We start from the raw sequence: 18,994 nt of genomic DNA on the forward strand, positions 1-18,994 counted from the left end.
CTACAATTAACTTCCTAGGTGGTCTTGAGGATTACTAGCTCCCAGCAAGGTATAAATGTCTCAGTTGAATCGACCCTATTTACCCTTTATTAATTTAGATGCCCTAGAAGAGAGAGAAGAAAAATTGGGCAGAGCTTTAAAGATAGAGGGAGACAATCGTAGTATTAATATGCTTGCTTTTATTTGATTTGCTGAAATTGCGTAAGTTCTAAAACAAGGACAGGCATTCACCATGTTCTCCTTAGTTCCGCAAGCGGCGTGGCAGAGAGGATGGAGTGCATGGGGGGAGTGGTCAGGAGACCCTGGGCACGGAACCTGAGTGCTGGGTCTGGAGACCCAGGCCTGGTTCTGCTGCCGCTGCTGTGGCCTTGGGCAAGTCACTTCATTTCTCTGGGTTTCCGCTCAGAAGACCTTTTCAGGGAACCAGGTGGGCTGGACGAAGTAGTTTTTGAAACTGTGTTTCTTCTGAGCTGTGGTGCTCTTCTAACCTGCTCCCAGACGCAATCCTCATGGTTCTCTCTGTGATGAGAAACTGGATTTGGTTCAGAATTTTAAAACCGTGGTGTTCTTGTTTCTCCTCGTCCACCTGCTTGCAGCGGAAAGCTACAAGGAAGCTCAGATGGTGAAGATTAAAGAGGAGCCCATGGAGGTTGACATCCAGGACTCGCATGTCTCGGTATCACCCAGCCGGAATGTTGGCTATAGCACTTTAATCGGGCGAGAGAAAACCGAACCCTTACAGAAGATGCCAGAGGGCAGAGTGCCCCCAGAGAGAAACCTCTTCAGTCAGGATATCTCTGTGAAGATGGCTTCCGAGCTTCTCTTTCAACTGTCAGGTATGTTTCTGCGCAGAAAAATGTCAATAATTGGGAATAATTGGAAGGAAAGCCACTCTAACAAAGCAAAAAACACCTGCATTATAGATTTGTCAGACAAAAATCAATTTTGTTACTTTAACACCCATGCTGCCACTCAAACTAACGGTTAATAAAACGTTGCCAAGTAGAACTCCTGCCAAACTTTCGTTAATAAATAGTTAAGAATCATTTGAAATTAGAACTGTATTCAATTCTGTGCAAAGGATCCCTGTTGTCTAGGCGAAACATCTCACCTCTAATTTTGCTTAGGCAGTTGATCTGATTAGCAGCCTTTTTTTTTCTCCCCTAACGTTCAAAAGATAAACTTCGATTTACTCCAACAGTGACTGAATTACCATGAATTCCAAATTAGTGTGGTTTGAATTAAGGAGATTGTACTGTTTCTAGCCAAAAGAAAAAAAAAATCAAGGAAAAGGAAAAGATGAAAATATGAGCACTCTTTCCAGCTATAGCCTTATAGAGCATTTTCTGTAAACCAATGTTTCTACTTTGAATACTTGGAGTTTACAAGTGTAGGAATTACCAGCTCTGATAGAACAGACAAGGGTCCTATTTGTTTCCTTTGTTAACTCTTTCAGGCTGCATATTGTTTGTCCTTAACAAATTTAATATGCTGTTATTATTTGGACATGATTGAGATTGGAGATACCTAGACATACAGGATTCAGATTTGTAAGAAATACACATACCTTGTCGGTAGTCAAGCATTGGCTTACATATGGAAGTTCATGCATCAGTAAAGTTTGTTACTAATGTTTGATAAACTCTGTTTGTTATGGATAACATATTCAAAACACCATGAGATGCCTCATTATTTAAGCATTCACTTGTTTTCCCCGCTAAGAAAAGTATCGGGGAAGAGAAAAGAAGCTGCTAGAATCTGCATGCCATCATGATAGTTCACCTTCTTGTTAGCCTGGTAACACACCCCAGTGCTTGAAACTATCAGTTGGTCCTGAAAACGGTGACCTCCCAGTTCTCGAACAAGGATTGTATCTGTGCAAAGTTCTGCAGTAACAGAAATAGTTAATTCTGTAAACTTAACGGGACACACAGATCTCTGCAAGCTCCCAAAAGCTCCAAATCATACAAGATGCATTTTTTTTTTTTAAAGCAGGCTGAAAGTGTATCTAAAAACAATGTAACTTTGGGGGCGCATGGGTGGCTCAGTCCATTAAGCATCCGACTTTGGGCTCAGGTCATGATCTTACAGTTCATGAGTGCGAGCCCCACATGGGGCTCTGTGCTGACAGCTCAGGGCCTGGAGCCTGCTTCGGATTCTGTGTCTCCCCTCTCTGTGCCCCTCCTGTGCTCGTGCTCTGTCTCTCAAAACTAAATAAACGTTTAGTTTATTTATTTATTTAGTTTTGAAAATTACTTAGCAGTTAAAATTTGCACAAGTGAGGCCAGTGTGGTTCTTTTCAGAAAGTGTCTGTCTCTAACAGTACATTATCACTGTCTACTATCAGCGAAAAACTTTCTGTGGAAGAGTTCTCACCCTAGCACTGTCACTTACTGCCTGGGTGACCTCAGGCAAATCTTGGAGCCCCGATTTCCTGCTCTCTGAAAGAATACTGCCTCTGAATCCAAATTCACCTCCCCCCCCCCCCCCACCGTCGTTGTTCAGAGGACAGAAAGCAACTGTCCACACCCAGGTGTGCATGCCATAGCTTCAGACCAATGTTAGAAAGTATTGGACAGATGTTGTAAACCTTTCGTTTTCCCAAATATCTGGGAACTCCCTACGATCTGGAGTTTTTTGCTTGCCCTGCCATGGAAATCTGAAACCCTTGCAGAGTTGGCCAGGTTTTCTCCGCATACTTGAACCATTGAGAGCTGTGACAGGGCAGAATCCTCACATTTGAACTGGATCGGGAAGGCCGGAGTTCAACTTTTGTGTTCTTGAAAGCTAATTAAATAATTTCTGACAGCTGGTAGATACAGACCTCAAGACAGAGTAAGGGAGGGTGTACCTCTGCTTGGCTAATGATATTTTTTGTCCCTCGTGACATTTATCAGAATAAGCGCTTGATGACTGCAGAGCCCAGAGGTCTTGTGGCTGTTTTTATATCCCCTCTCACAAAGGGGCCTGACAATACGGAATGCTTAAAGGTTGTCATCAAAGTCAGAAGCGGAACACTTGCAACCACTGCAGTTTTCGTGCTGAATCAGAGGAAAGCAGAAATTTTCAGCTGGGGAAAGATACAGTAGAAATAGCTGTTTTTGTGCACATCTCTGTCTGTGTATATGTACTTATTAAGGCCTCATTAAAATCTGACAACACACTTAAAATTTGTTAGTAACTGTTTCCCTTTGATTGGTTTTTACTAAAATATTTTTGCGGAGGCTCTCTATATGCTTTTCATGATTGTCTTTGTGAGTAAGACAGTGAGGGTTTGCATACTTACAAAAGAAAACCGCAGGAGGGAAAAAGAAACGCTAAGGGAGTTTCTGCTTAAGCCTTAGAAGATACAAATTGAGTAAGAACGACCTGAAAGGTATATGTTTCATTCTTTCTCCTTACAGAAAAAGTGAGCAAAGAGAACAATCACACAAAAGAAAACACCATTCGGACGACCACCAGGTAGGTCATTTTATGCGGGGGGGGTCCCCTCAGAGCGCCCTCTGTGTGGGGCCATCAGGCTCCAATCACGTGTTGCACATTGGTCCCCAAGCTGTTTTCTCCCACGGGGTTCAAAGGAGTCATGCCCTTTGCCACCAGTTTGTGTTAAAAATTTGACAGAAACAACACAGAAAGGAAGGACACCAAGGGGGAGGACCACTAATATTTATCAAACATCTAAGAGCTGGTACTTGGCTGGGGAATTTTTCATATGTTCTCCTTTCTTATTCCTCACAGTAGTTTTGTGAAGTAGATAATATTCTCCTCTTTGCAGAAGTTTCTTGACTTGGGAGTTTAAACGGGCCGTGCAGCTGTAATTGGGAGCCGGGTCTGTATCTCAGGAAGGCCTCCCCCGCTCAGTCGGTAGACCAAGGTTTTACTGCAGCTGTGCTCCTGAGTAGCTCGGCAGCTGGGGACTGATAATTTGTCACCAAGGATATCACAGCATTGTGAGGAGGGCAGAAAAATTTAAAATTTTTTTTTCAACGTTTATTTATTTTTGGGACAGAGAGAGACAGAGCATGGACGGGGGAGGGGCAGAGAGAGAGGGAGACACAGAATCGGAAGCAGGCTCCAGGCTCTAAGCCATCAGCCCAGAGCCCGACGCGGGGCTCGAACTCACGGACCGCGAGATCGTGACCTGGCTGAAGTCGGACGCTTAACCGACTGCGCCACCCAGGCGAAAAAAATTTAAAGCAGAAGAAAATGCTTGAAAAGGCTACAGGAAAGCCATTATTGCTAACAGCTGAACATAAGGAAGCTGTCCATTTGCCAATGGCAGTTTGAGGAGGTCAGCCAGTGGCGCTGCTCCTCCCCATCCATTTGCCATAGGAAAGGTAGGGGTCCAGCCAGTGGTGGTGCTCCTCCCCGGCCTGGAAGGCCGTCCAGACCTGAAGGGTTCTGCGCAAGCTCCAACAAGTGCACACCCCACCCCTGCGGAAAAAGGAAACCCTGGGGGGAGGGGGGGGCGTGGAATGCGACCTCTAGCTTTGAAGGACCATTCCCCACCCCCACCCCAGGCCACCCCCCAGCTTCTGAGTTAGCCCAACATGCAGGCTTTACCGAATGAAATAGGAACAGAGACTAGGAGGTGTCAGCTACCAAGAAGGCTTTAAATGAAGGAACTTTGCTTTCCTGAGCAAAGGGAACAGTTGACCGGTTTTGTCTTTTTAATTCTTACAATGAAAGATAAATATGCTTTTCTTTTTGAGGCGGTATGAACTGACCATGGAGTCTCATCAGGCACATGAACAGTGCTCATTTGAACCTTAACCCGAGTTGTTGTTTTTTTTTCTTTTTAATTCTATGTATTGGAATTTAGAAATATCAAATATCAAACAGTAATTAAAACAGAGCAAGCTGGGGGCGCCTGGGTGGCGCAGTCGGTTAAGCGTCCGACTTCAGCCAGGTCAAGATCTCACGGTCCGTGAGTTCGAGCCCCGCGTCGGGCTCTGGGCTGATGGCTCAGAGCCTGGAGCCTGTTTCCGATTCTGTGTCTCCCTCTCTCTCTGCCCCTCCCCCGTTCATGCTCTGTCTCTCTCTGTCCCAAAAATAAATAAACGTTGAAAAAAAAATTAAAATAAATAAATAAATAAATAAATAAAACAGAGCAAGCTGGCCTCGCACGAAGTTCACGGCGCATTAGGGAAGGGAAACCTGCCGTAACAGACCAGAACAGTGGTGCTGGCCTTGTCTCTCTGTATAAGTACGCGGGTGGAAAACGGGGCTCGCGATCTTGTCTGCGCATTGTTTTGGGAAATGGGTCTGGGGGCTGGGAGGGCTATTTGTCTATTAAGTTAGTTGCTCAAACAGGAAATGTAAGCCGCTGCAGATTCCAGTGGACCTTCTGCATGTATTCTGAAGACCATCTAATAAGTCTTGTGTCCATGGGTGTAAACACGTGAAATTGTCCCGCTTGGGAGATACTGAAAGACAGCAGACGAAAAATAATAAATGTTAATTTTAATTTGCAGTCCTAGGTGTCTTGAAGTGCCATGAATCTAGGTTTCCTAGAAGCAGAGCCTGAGATAGGGATCTGGGAACGGGTTTTATTGAAGGAGTGCGCTCAGAGGACCATGCTGGGCCGTGAAGGGGCAGGAGAGGGAAGGGGAGGTTGTGGAGCAAGGACGCGGTTTTCACCGGATTCCAGCTTCAGCTGGATCCCACAGAGAATTCTGGAGCATGAATTGCACCATAGGGTAAAGCCTGCCTGGAGGCAAGGGGGCCGACTCTTTGGACCACCGCCCCTCGCCATACTATTCACTAGCTTCAGGTCACCTCCAGCCAGGGTTGAGTAGCCTCCTGGTTGCAGGGGCTCCAATGGCGAAGGCAGTTCTCTCGCTCCGCTCGCTGTTAGCAACCAGCACCGCCAGCCGCCTGCGGATGAGTGCGGTAATGCAGGAAAGGAGCTGTGGGCAGGACCCAACAGCACCCCCTGTGGTGGTTTTCTGCTGCATCTTTAGGATAAGCTAATATTTATGCAACAGAAAGGTGTGCTGCGAAGCCATGTTATTTAATGCTTTTCAGGTGTTCTCTGGGAAGAGTAAAAGGAGGTTTGAACCAGTCCCAAATGAGTGAAATGCGTCTCATAGTCTACATTTCCTTGGCTGGAGCTAGAGCATAATTATAGGATACAAGAAAAAATTTTTTTAGCCATTTGGCAAAAATGAAGCAATCCTTAAATTCTTCTCTTGCTGGGAGATTATGAGTAAGAAGAAATCCAAATGAGATCTTTTGCCCAAAGCAAAGTAGGGGGCTTGCTGTGAGCCCCTGACATGGTATAGTGTTCAGAAACCAGTGTTACAGAATTCTTGGTTTATTCTTCTATAGAATCCTTGGTGTGTTTTTATTTTTCCTTTGAGTAGGAACTTGTTCAATTAGCCTCTCCTCAAATAGATCTCTTTCTTACCTTCTCACCTCATTACTTCAGGCGGAACAGAATCAAGTGGCTTTGTGCCAAGAAATCCTCTTTAACTTCAGTTAACTGATAACAGGGATGGGGGGAAAATGCCAACTACCTCTCTTCTTTTTTGATTACTGTTTTAGAAGGAGCTCTTATTTTGCATGCACAAGGTCAGCTCATGGGGGTTTTGTTTTAAGGTATGATTTGCGATACTTTTCAAAAAAGATTGATATCAAGCCTCAAAATGTCCTTATCCCCAGATATTTAGGTAGTACTTAGTGGGATCTTCTATATTTTCCAGAAGAAGCTCACTGTCCAGAACATGGCTCCTGATTGCAGTCAAGATCAGAATCTGCCATGTTTGAGGGTTGCTAGGTACATTGAAGATAGTTTAACTGAGATCACTTCTTCCAAATGCCAGGGGTGCTTGAGCCCCCTCCACTCAGTGAGATCTCCTCCTGCCCCTAAGGTCTGGATATCCAGGGGGCCGAGGGCAGATGTGCAGTACTGAAGAGAGAAGCTGATTTTCTCCCTGTCCTGTACAAATCCGTAACTCTGTGCACAGTTGTTTGTCATTTTTGGTCTTGACTCTCATTCCAACTGCAGGAACTAAGAAAAAGTGCAGCAGCCTAGAAAGAAACATTGTAACTCAGCATTCCAACATGTGCTTACCAAGGTGCCGATTTCCGTGCCTGGGCACCAGGAGTGCATGAAGCTTCGTGCACTTCTGCAATTCTGCTGTTTGTTAATACCTCTATTATAAGATGGGCAGATATGGAGAGAGAAAACGATGTTAGCATTCCTTGTTAGCAATTTTTTGAAACCAGGTTTAGGTGAAGCTAAAGGTTGAAACTAATAACTAGCAAGTTTCTGAATCATTGGCTTTCTACCTCATTTTTTTAAAAAAACTCTTTCAATGGAAAATGTCAAACATATACAAAAGTAGGGAATGTGACCATCACTCAGTTTGAACAGTTATCATCTCATGACCTATGTTGACAGGGCCCCTCCTTTTGTTCTCCATCCCCCTAAATTATTTTCAGGCAAATCCCAGACATCATTTTAAGGACTTGTTTGAAAATGCCTTTTTTTTTCATCCCAAGAACTGAGACTCAGCTACTTAAATAATATCATCTTCCCCAAAGTAAAAAACAATCTACCAAAGTGCCATGTGGCCAGGCAAAGAAATCAATCTACTTAACAGCTGGAATGATTGGATCGTGTGGTCCCACTCACCAACGCCTTGGCCTTAACCTTTCCACCCTTGTTTGTGCCCTCCTAGGGGCCCCTTCACCGAATCAGTCCTTTAGTTGGAACTTTGCTGTAAATGCTAAAACAGCAGTTCTTTTTGCCTGTTTAACCTCAGAGTCCAGCAAATTCAATCTAAGGGTAAAGAAGGCTGTGTGTCTCCTTTGAGATAGTGTGTGGACTGAGTGTTCTTAATGCCATTCTACCTGATGAATGAGATGAGGAGACAGTCCGGCCAGACCCAGGAGAATAGAAGGACTGAACACTTAAGAGACTAATAAAATCCTGATTTTTCTATTTCCTTTCCTAGCACAAGCCTAGATTCTGCAGGGAATAGATAACCAGCTAATATGTATCATTTGTTGATGAAAATATATGAGGCATGATATCATAACCAGATCCCAAAGTTTAATGGAATAAAAAGAAGATCTACATCTTCTGACATGGACCATCACCCAGCCAGATGCTGGATAAGATCGAAATAGGAAAATGGAACCCTAGAGTAAGAATCAGATAGCTCCTGGCAGGTGAATTGGATATGCTCAATGTTGTGTAACATCAGGAACGTCAAACAATGGCTGCCAAGAACCCTCTCTTGGTTATTTGTTCTCCCTTTTACCCATTAATAATTCAGTGTCCCCGGGGATATAAGATTGCAGGCCTTAAGAAAAACTTCTCACACCTGGTTTGCTTTATTCCAAAAGCAAGGAAGCATTTGCCCGAATTGTCCTTTTCTCCACTATAAGACAAAAAGCAGAAGTGGGAAAATCAGAGAAGGGTAGACTCATATCCTGCTGTGCCAACCAACATTTAATTTGCCCAATTTTCGGAACTTGAAATGTGGGCTATTTGTTATGATTTAGATAATGGCTCTTACAGTGCTTACTAAAAGACATATGCACTTGGAGGTATCCAATATAGAATTTTCCTGTGTGACGGTTTGAATACATGTCCTTAAATATTTATGATTCAGTAATAGAAATTGCACACATTTAGAAAAGCATGACGTGCTGCCTCAATTTATATAGTTTCCTCTTTTCATTTTTTGGAAGGCAAAAGAGAATAATGCTCTATTACCTTAAAAAGTAAAAGATTACTCACAAAGAATACCAGATTAGACAAAAACGATTAAGAAAAAAAAAAAAAACAAGAAAGAGAGCAAATGAAATTGGTGATTGTTGAGTAGCTCTCCACATAGTCTCATTATCCATTAAATGTTAGGACTTTAAAATTAAATGCATTGAGATTCCATTTCTAAAAAAAATGGAAATTGCTACTAATTTCATGGAGTCCCTTCAGTTAAGATATTCACTGCTTTTTTTGGTGAAGTCAAGGCTCTTGGTGGGCCATATGGTGCCACTGCAAATTTTAAGACACCCTTCCTGAAGATACTGCCATCTGCTGGAATATTGTCACAATAAATACACAAATCTCTGGTATCTGTGGAGGTGTGTGGTGCCTTTGTGCAGTGCACAACCTGCACCACTGTCTGCAGCTGCTCTGACACAACTGTTGGCCTAAGTGTCTTTTCACTGGTAATACATCCTTTTCAACTTATGTTTGAGTTTTTATTTTTCAAAGAAATTAAAACTCATTCCTGAGAATAGTAGGATATATATATAATCGCAATGGCCTGAAATTGTTGCTGCCACTTGGACTTTTTCCTTATTTGACCAAACCTTTCTTAGTACTTTTATCTATTCCTACACTCCATTGTCCTGTAAGCATCGCCTCTGCCATTTTTCTTTCCATCTGTGATGTCTGTATTGAACTGTTATAGTTGAAACAATACACTTCCAGAACCGTTTGGTATCGTGTTACTCTGAAGAGACAGGTTTAAATCTCCTTTTGAGGATCTGAAGAGGGCTGTGCCTTTTCCTCATTTCCCACGAGCTCTGCCATCTTTATTTCTCCTGGCTTGCAACAGTGTTCGTTGTTGTTTGTATAACTCAGAATGGCCAGGGATGAAGCATACATTTGTAACTCTCTGTAAGTAGACATCTAGCTTTCTCTCTTAGCCACCTTTGACAAATTAAGCAGGGGTGACATGACCAAAAGGTCTATGCGACTCAGGTGCTAGTTCAATCCCATTGTTCTTTTCTGGGATTTTCTCTTGAGTGTGTCTCCACAGTTTTTACTAGAAATATATCAGGTACGCAAGGGTTGACCTCTAGTTTGGGGGTTGAGAAGCCCTCTTGGATGATGCAACAGGCCAGGAAGCATCCATATCGCACTGGCGTTACCTACAGCATCCACAGGACAGAGTCTTGCATCACTGCAGGGAAGACTGCGTTCGTCTAGTCTCCGCTCACCTCAGCAGAAAGTCCCTTGTCCTTGTTGATGCTCAGAGTCAGGTTCCTGTGGGAGATCCAGGTCCCTCGCAAGCTGACATTTTGCAGATCCGGATATGCAGGTTCATTTCCTTGGCCTGTGGTTGGCTCTGGCTCCCGGGGTCTGGCCTCCCCGCCACAGCGGCCCTCCACAAGGCCTGGCATTGTGCTTCTCGTCCTGAGAAGTTTCCTGGCTCCAGAGTGGATGAATGCTCACAGCACCAGCAGGAATTGTTCCTGAAAACGTGGTGTTAGGTTGTACAGATTGGCCTGCCTCTGAGACAACCCTAAATAGAAGGCATTTGTGCTTTTGCAAGAAGAAAATAAAAACATCGCCAATATCTACTTCTTTGTAAGATGCTCTGTTTTTCTTCTGTATTTTCAACAGCCTCTCTATTCCATAGCATTTGGCCCTTCTCCAGCTGGAGTTGACTGATACTGGTGGAATCATAATTTACATACAGTTGTCCCCGCCTATGTCTTAAAACTGCCTTCAATCAGGGGTGCCTGGGTGGCTCAGTCGGTTGAGCGTCCAACTTCGGCTCAGGTCATGATCTCACAGTTTGTGAGTTCGAGCTCTGTGTCAGGCTCTGTGCTGACAGCTCAGAGCCTGGAGCCTGCTTCGGATTCTGGGTCTCCCTCTCTCTCTGCCCCTCCCCCGCTTGCTCTCTCTCTCTCTCTCTCTCTCTCTCTCAAAAATGTTTATTTTTTTAAATAAACATTATAAAATATTTTAAAAATAACTTTTATTTCTAGAGAATATTGGAGAGCATAAAGAAGAAAAAACCAATCATTTATAATCAATCCTGCTACTTAGAGACAGCCACTGCTAAGTTGGTCGTTCTTCTGCTGGCTGAAGTTTTCGTCCATTTATATACACATACTTTCCTATAAAAATTGGATCTTACTATATATATAGTTTTGCAGGTTTCTCTTTTCACCCAGCAGTATATTAAGAACTTCTTTCTGTGTCAGTAAACATAACTCAATATTATTCTTTTAATGTTTACGTAGTATTCAGTGTTTGCATGTGTCATAATTTATTTCATCAGCCCCCTGTTATTAGATATCAAGGGTTTGGTTTTGTTTTGTTTTCCCAAGTTGTTGCTAATATAAACAATCTGGTGATAAATTGACTCAAAAAAGCACTCAGTTTTCAGCCTTTTGCATGAATTGTCTAATTGACTTTCCAAAAAGTTGAATCTACAATTCTACCAGAAGCTAACGAGAGAGAGAGAGAGAGAGAGAGAGAGAGAATATTTTAAAGGTCTTCTGCTTTATCATTAATTTTTTTTAACAGTTGGGAGGTTAAAATTATATTTTATAGTTAAAATCTTTGTATTGATTGATTCTTAATGATGTCAAGCATTTTCTTCATGGAGAGGCATTTTTATTCATTCTTTTGTATATTTTCTCTTATTGTCGTTTATTATTCTGTTTGGTGGTTTGGATTGGAATTTTTGTTTGGTTGTTATTGATTTTTTTATTATGAAAAATTTCAAAACAGAACAGAAGGATAATGAAATAAACCACCATATTCCTATCACCCACTGAAAAAACATTTGTCACACTTTAGTTCACAACCCTTTTCTATACTTTAAGATCACATATACTTTAAAAAACCCTATACTTTAAAATCACATCCCAGACATCATAACATTCAGCTGCAGACTCTTTAATATAGATCTCTGAAAAGATAAGGATATTTTCGACAATATCATTGTACACCATACAGAATTAACAACACATTTGATTGTTTTTTAATTGCTGAGAAAGTTCTATTTGATCGGTGCCAGCTGAGTATGCAGTCATGTCAGTGGGCCAGGAGGAGAAGGAGGACATTTTAGCTTTCTTGTCAACTCTGAAAATTAAAGATGAAAATCTGGGGCTTATACGAGCAGTATAATGACCTTGGTTCTCATCTGCCCACAAACCCCCTTTAGAAACCCACTGAGTCTGCAATGCAAGCCTCAGTTTGTAGACAAATGTCCTGGCTGACGCCTGCCGATGGGTAGCAATTAATTCACGCTTTATTCACTACAATCCTTTCTCAGAAAATGTGTGCACCCAAGGTGATCGATGACTGGGTTTCCAGGCCTGCCCACTGGGGTCATCAGTGGTCTTCTCTGTTGTGTCCACTCCCAAGCTTGAATAGGGAACTTGCTGTTTCAGATGGTCAGAGTTGTCTTCAGGTCCAAGGCTTGCAATCATTTTTACTCTTGGACACTCTTCTCCATCCCTATGTTCAAATTCTTTTATTAAAATAAATAAATACATACATACATACATAAAATCATTCAAGAATAGGGCATCCTTATTTCTCTGGTGTTGCAAAGAGAAGGACAGTGTTCATGAACACCATTGAAGCTGTTTTCGTTCATTATAGATGATTATCTTTTTAACTGACTGCTAGAATGTTCATAGGAAAATTGGCACCGACTGGTATGCCTAAAATATCTGGGCCCGTTTCAGAAGAAACAGCTAATCTCTCATCCAAAGAGAAACTGAGGGCCGAAGCTGGAAGTTTGGGCCCACATACAGTCCAACGTGACATATAGTGATTGCTATACCTTAGCAAAATGACCTTACCAGCATTTTTATAAAGTGCTAAAAATTCTTTTACAAGGATCTGTGGAACTGAGTATTTAACATATTTCCAATGCAATCATTTGTAAATGTTACAAAACACATAGATATGTAAGTATATAAAAATATTTTAAGTATCTATTATTCTATTATAAACTATTGACAAAGAAAGTAATCAAGGCCAGTAATATTTGAGATAAAAAGAAACACTTCCTACAAATTCACACGTTAATCATGAAAATTAAGTTGGAAATGAAATAATGTTACTTGACCTTTTATAAAAAATGAGATATCTCATTTTTTAAAAATGAGATTATCTCACCCAGCCACCGCCTGGGTGGCTCAGTCGGTTAAGCGGCCGACTTCGGCTCAGGTCACGATCTCGCGGTCCTTGAGTTCGAGCCCCGTGTTGGGCTCTGTGCTGATGGCTCAGAGCCTGGAGCCTGTTTCAGATTCTGTGTCTCCCTCTCTCTCTGCCCCTCCCCCGTTCATGCTCTGTCTCTCTCTGTCTCAAAAATAAATAAACGTTAAAAAAAATTTTTTTTTAAAATGAGGTATCAAAAATAAAGCGTGGTGATGTTTTGTTGTTCGGTCGTGAGCATATTTTCATGCAAGCGGCTCCAGCTTCTCAGAAAGTTTCTCGTGACCTTAAGGTACTTGGGGAAATTTTGAGAAGATTTAGTTATAACCAACCCAAATAGTTCCCCTATTCGTTATCTTCGAATAAGCCCATCTTTTGTATTTGATGTGTTGGAAAAGCTTAACAAAAACAGCCCTCTTTGCTCTTTGGCAAGGACTGTATTCTGTCAGTCCTTTGGCAAGTCCTGGACTTGGTCAGCCCTGTCCAGGTTTTGTTGCAAGAAAACATTTCCGACTTGTCGTCCTTTCCCTTAGTGTCATTATGTCTGCGTGGAGACTCCATGCGGACGTTACCTGTATCCATTTCAATCTGTCACGTGTCTCATATGCCACATGGTCAGAGAGTCCTTGAACTACAGCAAGGTTTATTCTCAGAATCACTGTTCTGTTGCCTACTTTTTCTTAAGGCATGGAAGATTTTCTCAACCACTGCTTCCTGTGCACTTCAAGATGTTAATACAGCGTGTCACCCTGAGGGTGTGTCCCAAGGTCTAAGTGATTCAGAGGTCAGAGTTTTAAAAATATCAGTACAATGGTTTTAGGTAAATATATGGAATTTCAGCCCTTTAAAAAAAAACATGCTATATTAGAACAGAAAACTAGGATTTTACGGACTTGAATTAATAACGGGGGCTGAGCAGAGATTGAGGCAAGCCCCGTACACAGGGCCTTCTGATGAGATGGCCGAGGGGCTGGGGTCTGCTGGGGAGCAGGTAGCAGCCACAGAGAGCAAATGTTGACCACCACAGAACTTTTCCACTCCTTTTGCAATATATTATAACTTCTCAGAAATATCTGAGTCAGATCATCTATTCTTAAGATTTCCTTAAAATAAAACAAAACAAAACAAAAATTAACCCGGAATCTTTAGGACATATTTTATGCAGCTCTTGGAAAAATTCCTGAAGCCCTGTTATGCAGTATGATACATAGCTGAATAGATAATCAAGTGCTTTTACTTGAAAATACACCATCTTTTTTTTTAATTTTTTATTCATTAAAGAAAAGTTTGCAAATGTGCAAAGGAAGTCAGAATGTCACTTCAGGATGATTTGTCTGAAACTCTTACCTTCATAGAATTTCCTTCTACCCTGAAGTATACAGATCTTTACTGGTTCTGAGTAAAAACTCATTACAGATCAAAGTCTCTCTTCCTTGTTTAATCTTTCTTTTCTGTTTGCCATTCCCAAGTTCAGTCCTAAGAGTTATTATTGTCCTTGAGAAGGAAAAAAAAATTTCTTCTCTGTTGGTCCTTTAAAATAATTGTGTCATTATTTATTTTTTTAATTTTTATTTTTTTAATATAATTTATTGTCAAGTTAGCTAACATATAGTGTATATACAGTGTGCTCTTGGCTTCAGAGTAGATTCCCATGATTCATCACTTACATACAACACCCAGTGCTCATCCCAACAGGTGCCCTCCTCAATGCCCATCACCCATTTTCCCCTCTCCCCCACATCCCTCCCATCAATCCTCAGTTTGTTCCCTGTATTTAAGAGGCTTTTATGGTTTGCCTCCCTCTCTGAAACTATTTTTTCCCCTTCCCTTCCCCCATGGTCTTCTGTTAAGTTCCTCAAATTCCACATATGAATGAAAACATATGTATCTGTCTTTCTCTGACTGACTTATTTCACTCAGCATAATACCCTCCAGTTCCATCCATGTTGTTGCAAATGGCAGGATTTCATTCTTTCTCATTGCCAAGTAGTATTCCATTGTATATATACATCACATCTTCTTTGTCCATTCATTCATCCATTGATAAACATTTGGGCTCTTTCCATAATTTGGCTATTATTGAAAGTGTTGCTGTAAACATTGGGGTCCACGTGCCCCTATGCATCAGCACTCCTGTATCCCTTGGGTAAATTCCTAGCAGTGCTATTCCTGGGTCGTAGGATAGGTCTATGTTTAATTTTTTGAGGAACCTCCACACTGTTTTCCAGAGCAGCTGCACCAGTTTGCATTCCCACCAATTGTGTCATTATTTAAAAGTACTTCTTCCAACATTCTCTTCTATGCTGTGTCCACCTTCTTTTTCTCTTCCTCTTTGCTTTATTCTGCTGTTGTCATCAACATGAGAATTCCTGTAACGTTTTGGTTTCAATGCTGGTGCCCAGGGAGGGGTGGTTTGTAAGTAGACCGGCCTTCTGTTCTGCATGAGGCACAGCTCCCTGCTGGCACACTCAGATGTTAAAGGAGGAAATGTTTGTGCCACAATCCGCACTTAGCAAAATGTATCACTATTTACGGCCATAATCTTTTATGAACTGTTTTATTATTTATTGTAAATCTTTCCTTCCTCAGCCCCGCGCTGTTGACCCTACAGGCCATGCCGTCTGATGCCTGGATTTGTCCAGTCACGGTGACAGCAGTGCCCCTTCGTAATTTAGACCTTAGATTTTCTACCAGAGAAAAGTAAAAAGACACATTAGATGTTCATTTCACTTTTACCCACAAGAGAAACTTGAATAGGTAAACGTTTTGTTTTTTCTAAGTAGCAAAAGGCAAGAAAAGTAACAGGGAGTTTACACCAACAGCTTCCAGATGCTGCTTCTGAACATTTATCCACAATAACGAAGGCTTCCAGGTAGACTTTGTCCAGGGCCAGATGAGATGTGCTGTGGCAGGTGGGGATTTCATTATATGAGGACAGGTGATGATCTCCTCTCCTATTAGCTGTTAGTTTCAGCCTCCTCCATTACCAGCTTTTCACCAAAAATATTAACCAGAAATAAATCACTTTGTTGAGTGTTTCCCTTTTTCCACCTCTTTAGCTCACTTTCTGATGGAGAGGCTTTTTCATAGTGAAATGACTAAAATTCGGGCAGCTGGGGAGTCAGGAAGTGAGAGCCATGCAGCAGTCACAAGCCGCCTGCTTTTCTGGAGAACTGGGAACTGACTAAGTGACTAGTTGAAGGATGGTACGAATGTGCTCAAGTTGAGCACATCGGCAAGTCCGTATTTCATTTGCTGCTCTCCTCCCTGGGGAGATGCAGACCCAGCTCATCCTGTGTCAGGCACGTCCTGGCACTCCCCTGTCCACCACCTTCTCCCACCAGTGGCCATCACTGTGGTGTGAACGCAGGGCCGGCCCTGTCCACCGCAAAGCTGGGCCTCTGCCGAGAGTGGATGTGCTTCTGCACTTTACAAATGCATGAGGCACGGGAGAAGAAAAGGAGCTTCAGGAATACCATCTTGACATTCTGAAAAGGACATTGCTTGGTGCGAAGGTGCAGGTGCAGTGTCTTCTGTCCTCAGATCATGGGCAGAGTTGAAGATGGCTAATGTCATTGGAGATGTAACCCCGTTAATCAAGCACATGCTATGTAAGACATCCTGCAAGTTTGGTTTTTCCTGCTCCTCTTCCTGAAACATAGCTGCCAATCTAGGTGGCTGGAAGATTAATATACAAATGTCTGTGTAACCATAGTGCCACCGTGAGCCTCAGATCTGTGCTGAAATAGAGGCTTGTGAACACCTGATGGCCTCGTTACTCTTCCCTCTTCACTTAGGCTTAATCACAGAGATGAGCTTGCCCTCAAAACCAGTGGGTGCAGATGGGGGGGGGGTGAATAATTAGGATTGCAAATTGACAGGCCTCTGGGTTGCAGAAGTTTTAGGAAACTGGGGCATATCTTAACTTCTAGAGGGAGGTAAAGACTAAATCATTTTCACGTGCTGTGTTTCTCAGGTGAAAAAGTCTTTCTTCAGTTACCTGGGATCCTGCATACTGAAATGGCTGCTCCCAGCCCCCCTTCAGCCCTCCTTCCTGTATCCCTTCCTTTTGCTCTGTTCGTTCCAAGGAGGATCTGCGGTTCTGTACCGCCCCTGAGCTGCCTGGATGTTAAGGGATCACAGGAGGGAGGCAGTGTAGCTTAGTGGGTAAGAGTGCAGACTGGGATGCCAGCCTGCCTGTATTCAAATCTGAGCTCAGCTCACGGGCACAGACAATCACTTCCTTTCTCTGTGCCCCAGTCTCTGCATTCCTTATGGATAATAATAACAACGGTAGCCAACCAGTACAGCCCTTGTGAGGACTAACCTGAAGTTAATATACACAAAGTACTTTAGAACAGTGAGTAGCGATGTATGCATCGGTTGCTACTTTTTTTGAGCATGTACTGTGTACCAAGAACATTAACATGAAATACCTTACTTAACCCTTGCAGCACCCTTGCAAAGAAGGTATTTTGAAACCTTTTTCCAGTGATGAAACTGAGGCTAGAGAGTCTGTTGACCGGAAGTCACTTAACTATTAAATGGCCAGTACGGACTGGAGACTCAGATTGTTGCAAACGGTGTGCTAAACCACCGCGCTCCCGGCCTCCAGGGGACGCCTCCCAATGCAGAGCACTGAAGCTGCACGTTTGGCCTGAGACTGATGCCCTGTTAACCTAATATCGTCTCTTTCTAGAGAAGACCTCACATTAGGCTCATGCTGCCTTGGCTTGTGAAGGGTTCTTCATTGAGTCCTTGCCCCGTAACATTGCTTGTCCTTTGTTGCCTTTTTAGTATGCAGCATGACTCCTTCTCCCTGAGAAGAAACCTCTTCTGTGCTGTGCAGGATAAAGCTGCATCCAGGGTAGAAAATTATTTGGAATGTTGTTTCCCTCAGTGGTTGTCTCCCTTTCAACTCAATTTCTTCTCAGTGGCTTGGTGATAACTGGGCTTCACTCCTCACATCGGTGGAGATCTGCAATGCAGAGGTAGCCCATTTCCAGTATTTAGCAAAATCTAGGAGCCTGTTCCTGGCACATACGGTGGCAGCCTCGTCCTGGTTCACCTGGAAACCTGAGGGTTGGTTTTAAACGTACCTTGGGGTGCCTGGGTGGCTCAGTAGGTTAAGCATCTGACTCTTAGTTTTTTAGTGCGGGTCATGATCTTGTGGTTCATGAGTTTGAGCCCCACATCGAACTTGGGATTCTCTCTCTCTCCCTGTCTCTCTGCCCATCCCGTGCTCGTGTGCACACCTCTCTCTCTCTAAATAAATAAATAAATAAATAAATAAACTTAAAAAAATAAATGTACCTATAGTCTTTACCTGCCCTATCTCTTAAACCATTATTCGGTCTGCACATGTCACTGCTGGTTTGCCTCATTGACCACCGGTGTCACGATGTCTCATGTGGACCGCTACGCTGGCCACCTGTCTTGTCTTCTGCAAGCCCCACTGCTTTGTTAAAACACAGCAGGACTTCCCACTGCTGTTGGGACAAAGTCAGGATCCCTATGTGCAGTGTGCCTTCCTTCTCCAGGCTTTAGCCTCCTCGATGCGCCTTCCAGCAGCTCTGTAGATGGGCTGTGTTCTCTGTGCAGGGGACACTTTCCCCATGTTCCCACAGCCCTACCCTCCCTTCAGGTCTCGACTCAGTTAGCCAGGCTAGCCCCCACAACCTCCCCCCCCCCCCCCGTAACACTGTACCCTCCCTTCCACAGCGTTAGACTCCGTTACAGTTCCCTTTCATGTACCCACACAGGTCTTTGCACTCCCTGAGATTTGGAGTCATGGCTGGTTTTGCTGACCATTATGTTCCCAAGGCCTGGCACGTTGTAGGCACTCACTAGACAGCTGCTGGCAGATCGAGGGAATGGGGGAAGTACCCACCATGTCTCTGTGGCAAGAAGGGTGACATTTTGAGATACCCATTAGGGAGCCCTTTTTGAGATTCTTGATGTCCTCAGAGGAAGTCTCCACATTTCAGACCAAACAGTTTGTGGGTTTCTCTGAACTCTCAGATTTTAAGGGAATTGCTACCTCCAGAGTCACAGTAATATGCAGAC

General features: G+C 43.0%; 1 protein-coding gene across 9 annotated transcripts in view; it reads left to right on the top strand.

Moving 5' to 3' along the window:
- Positions 1–18,994, top strand: part of ZNF827 (zinc finger protein 827) — a 174,309-nt gene that overhangs the window by 91,802 nt on the left and 63,513 nt on the right. For all 9 annotated transcript variants that reach the window (XR_015250190.1, XR_015250191.1, XM_086704156.1 and 6 more), the window contains exons 6-7: positions 597–836; positions 3,405–3,462. Coding sequence is in view for 7 of the 9 variants with exons in the window: in XM_086704156.1 (XP_086560282.1) it covers positions 597–836; positions 3,405–3,462 (298 nt within the window). In the remaining 2 variants the exon portion in view is untranslated. The remainder of the gene's footprint in view (positions 1–596; positions 837–3,404; positions 3,463–18,994) is intronic.

This window comes from Puma concolor, chromosome B1 (assembly GCF_028749965.1).
Source record: "Puma concolor isolate L17-30 chromosome B1, mPumCon1.1.hap2, whole genome shotgun sequence".
In the NCBI taxonomy this organism is placed as follows: domain Eukaryota; kingdom Metazoa; phylum Chordata; class Mammalia; order Carnivora; family Felidae; genus Puma; species Puma concolor.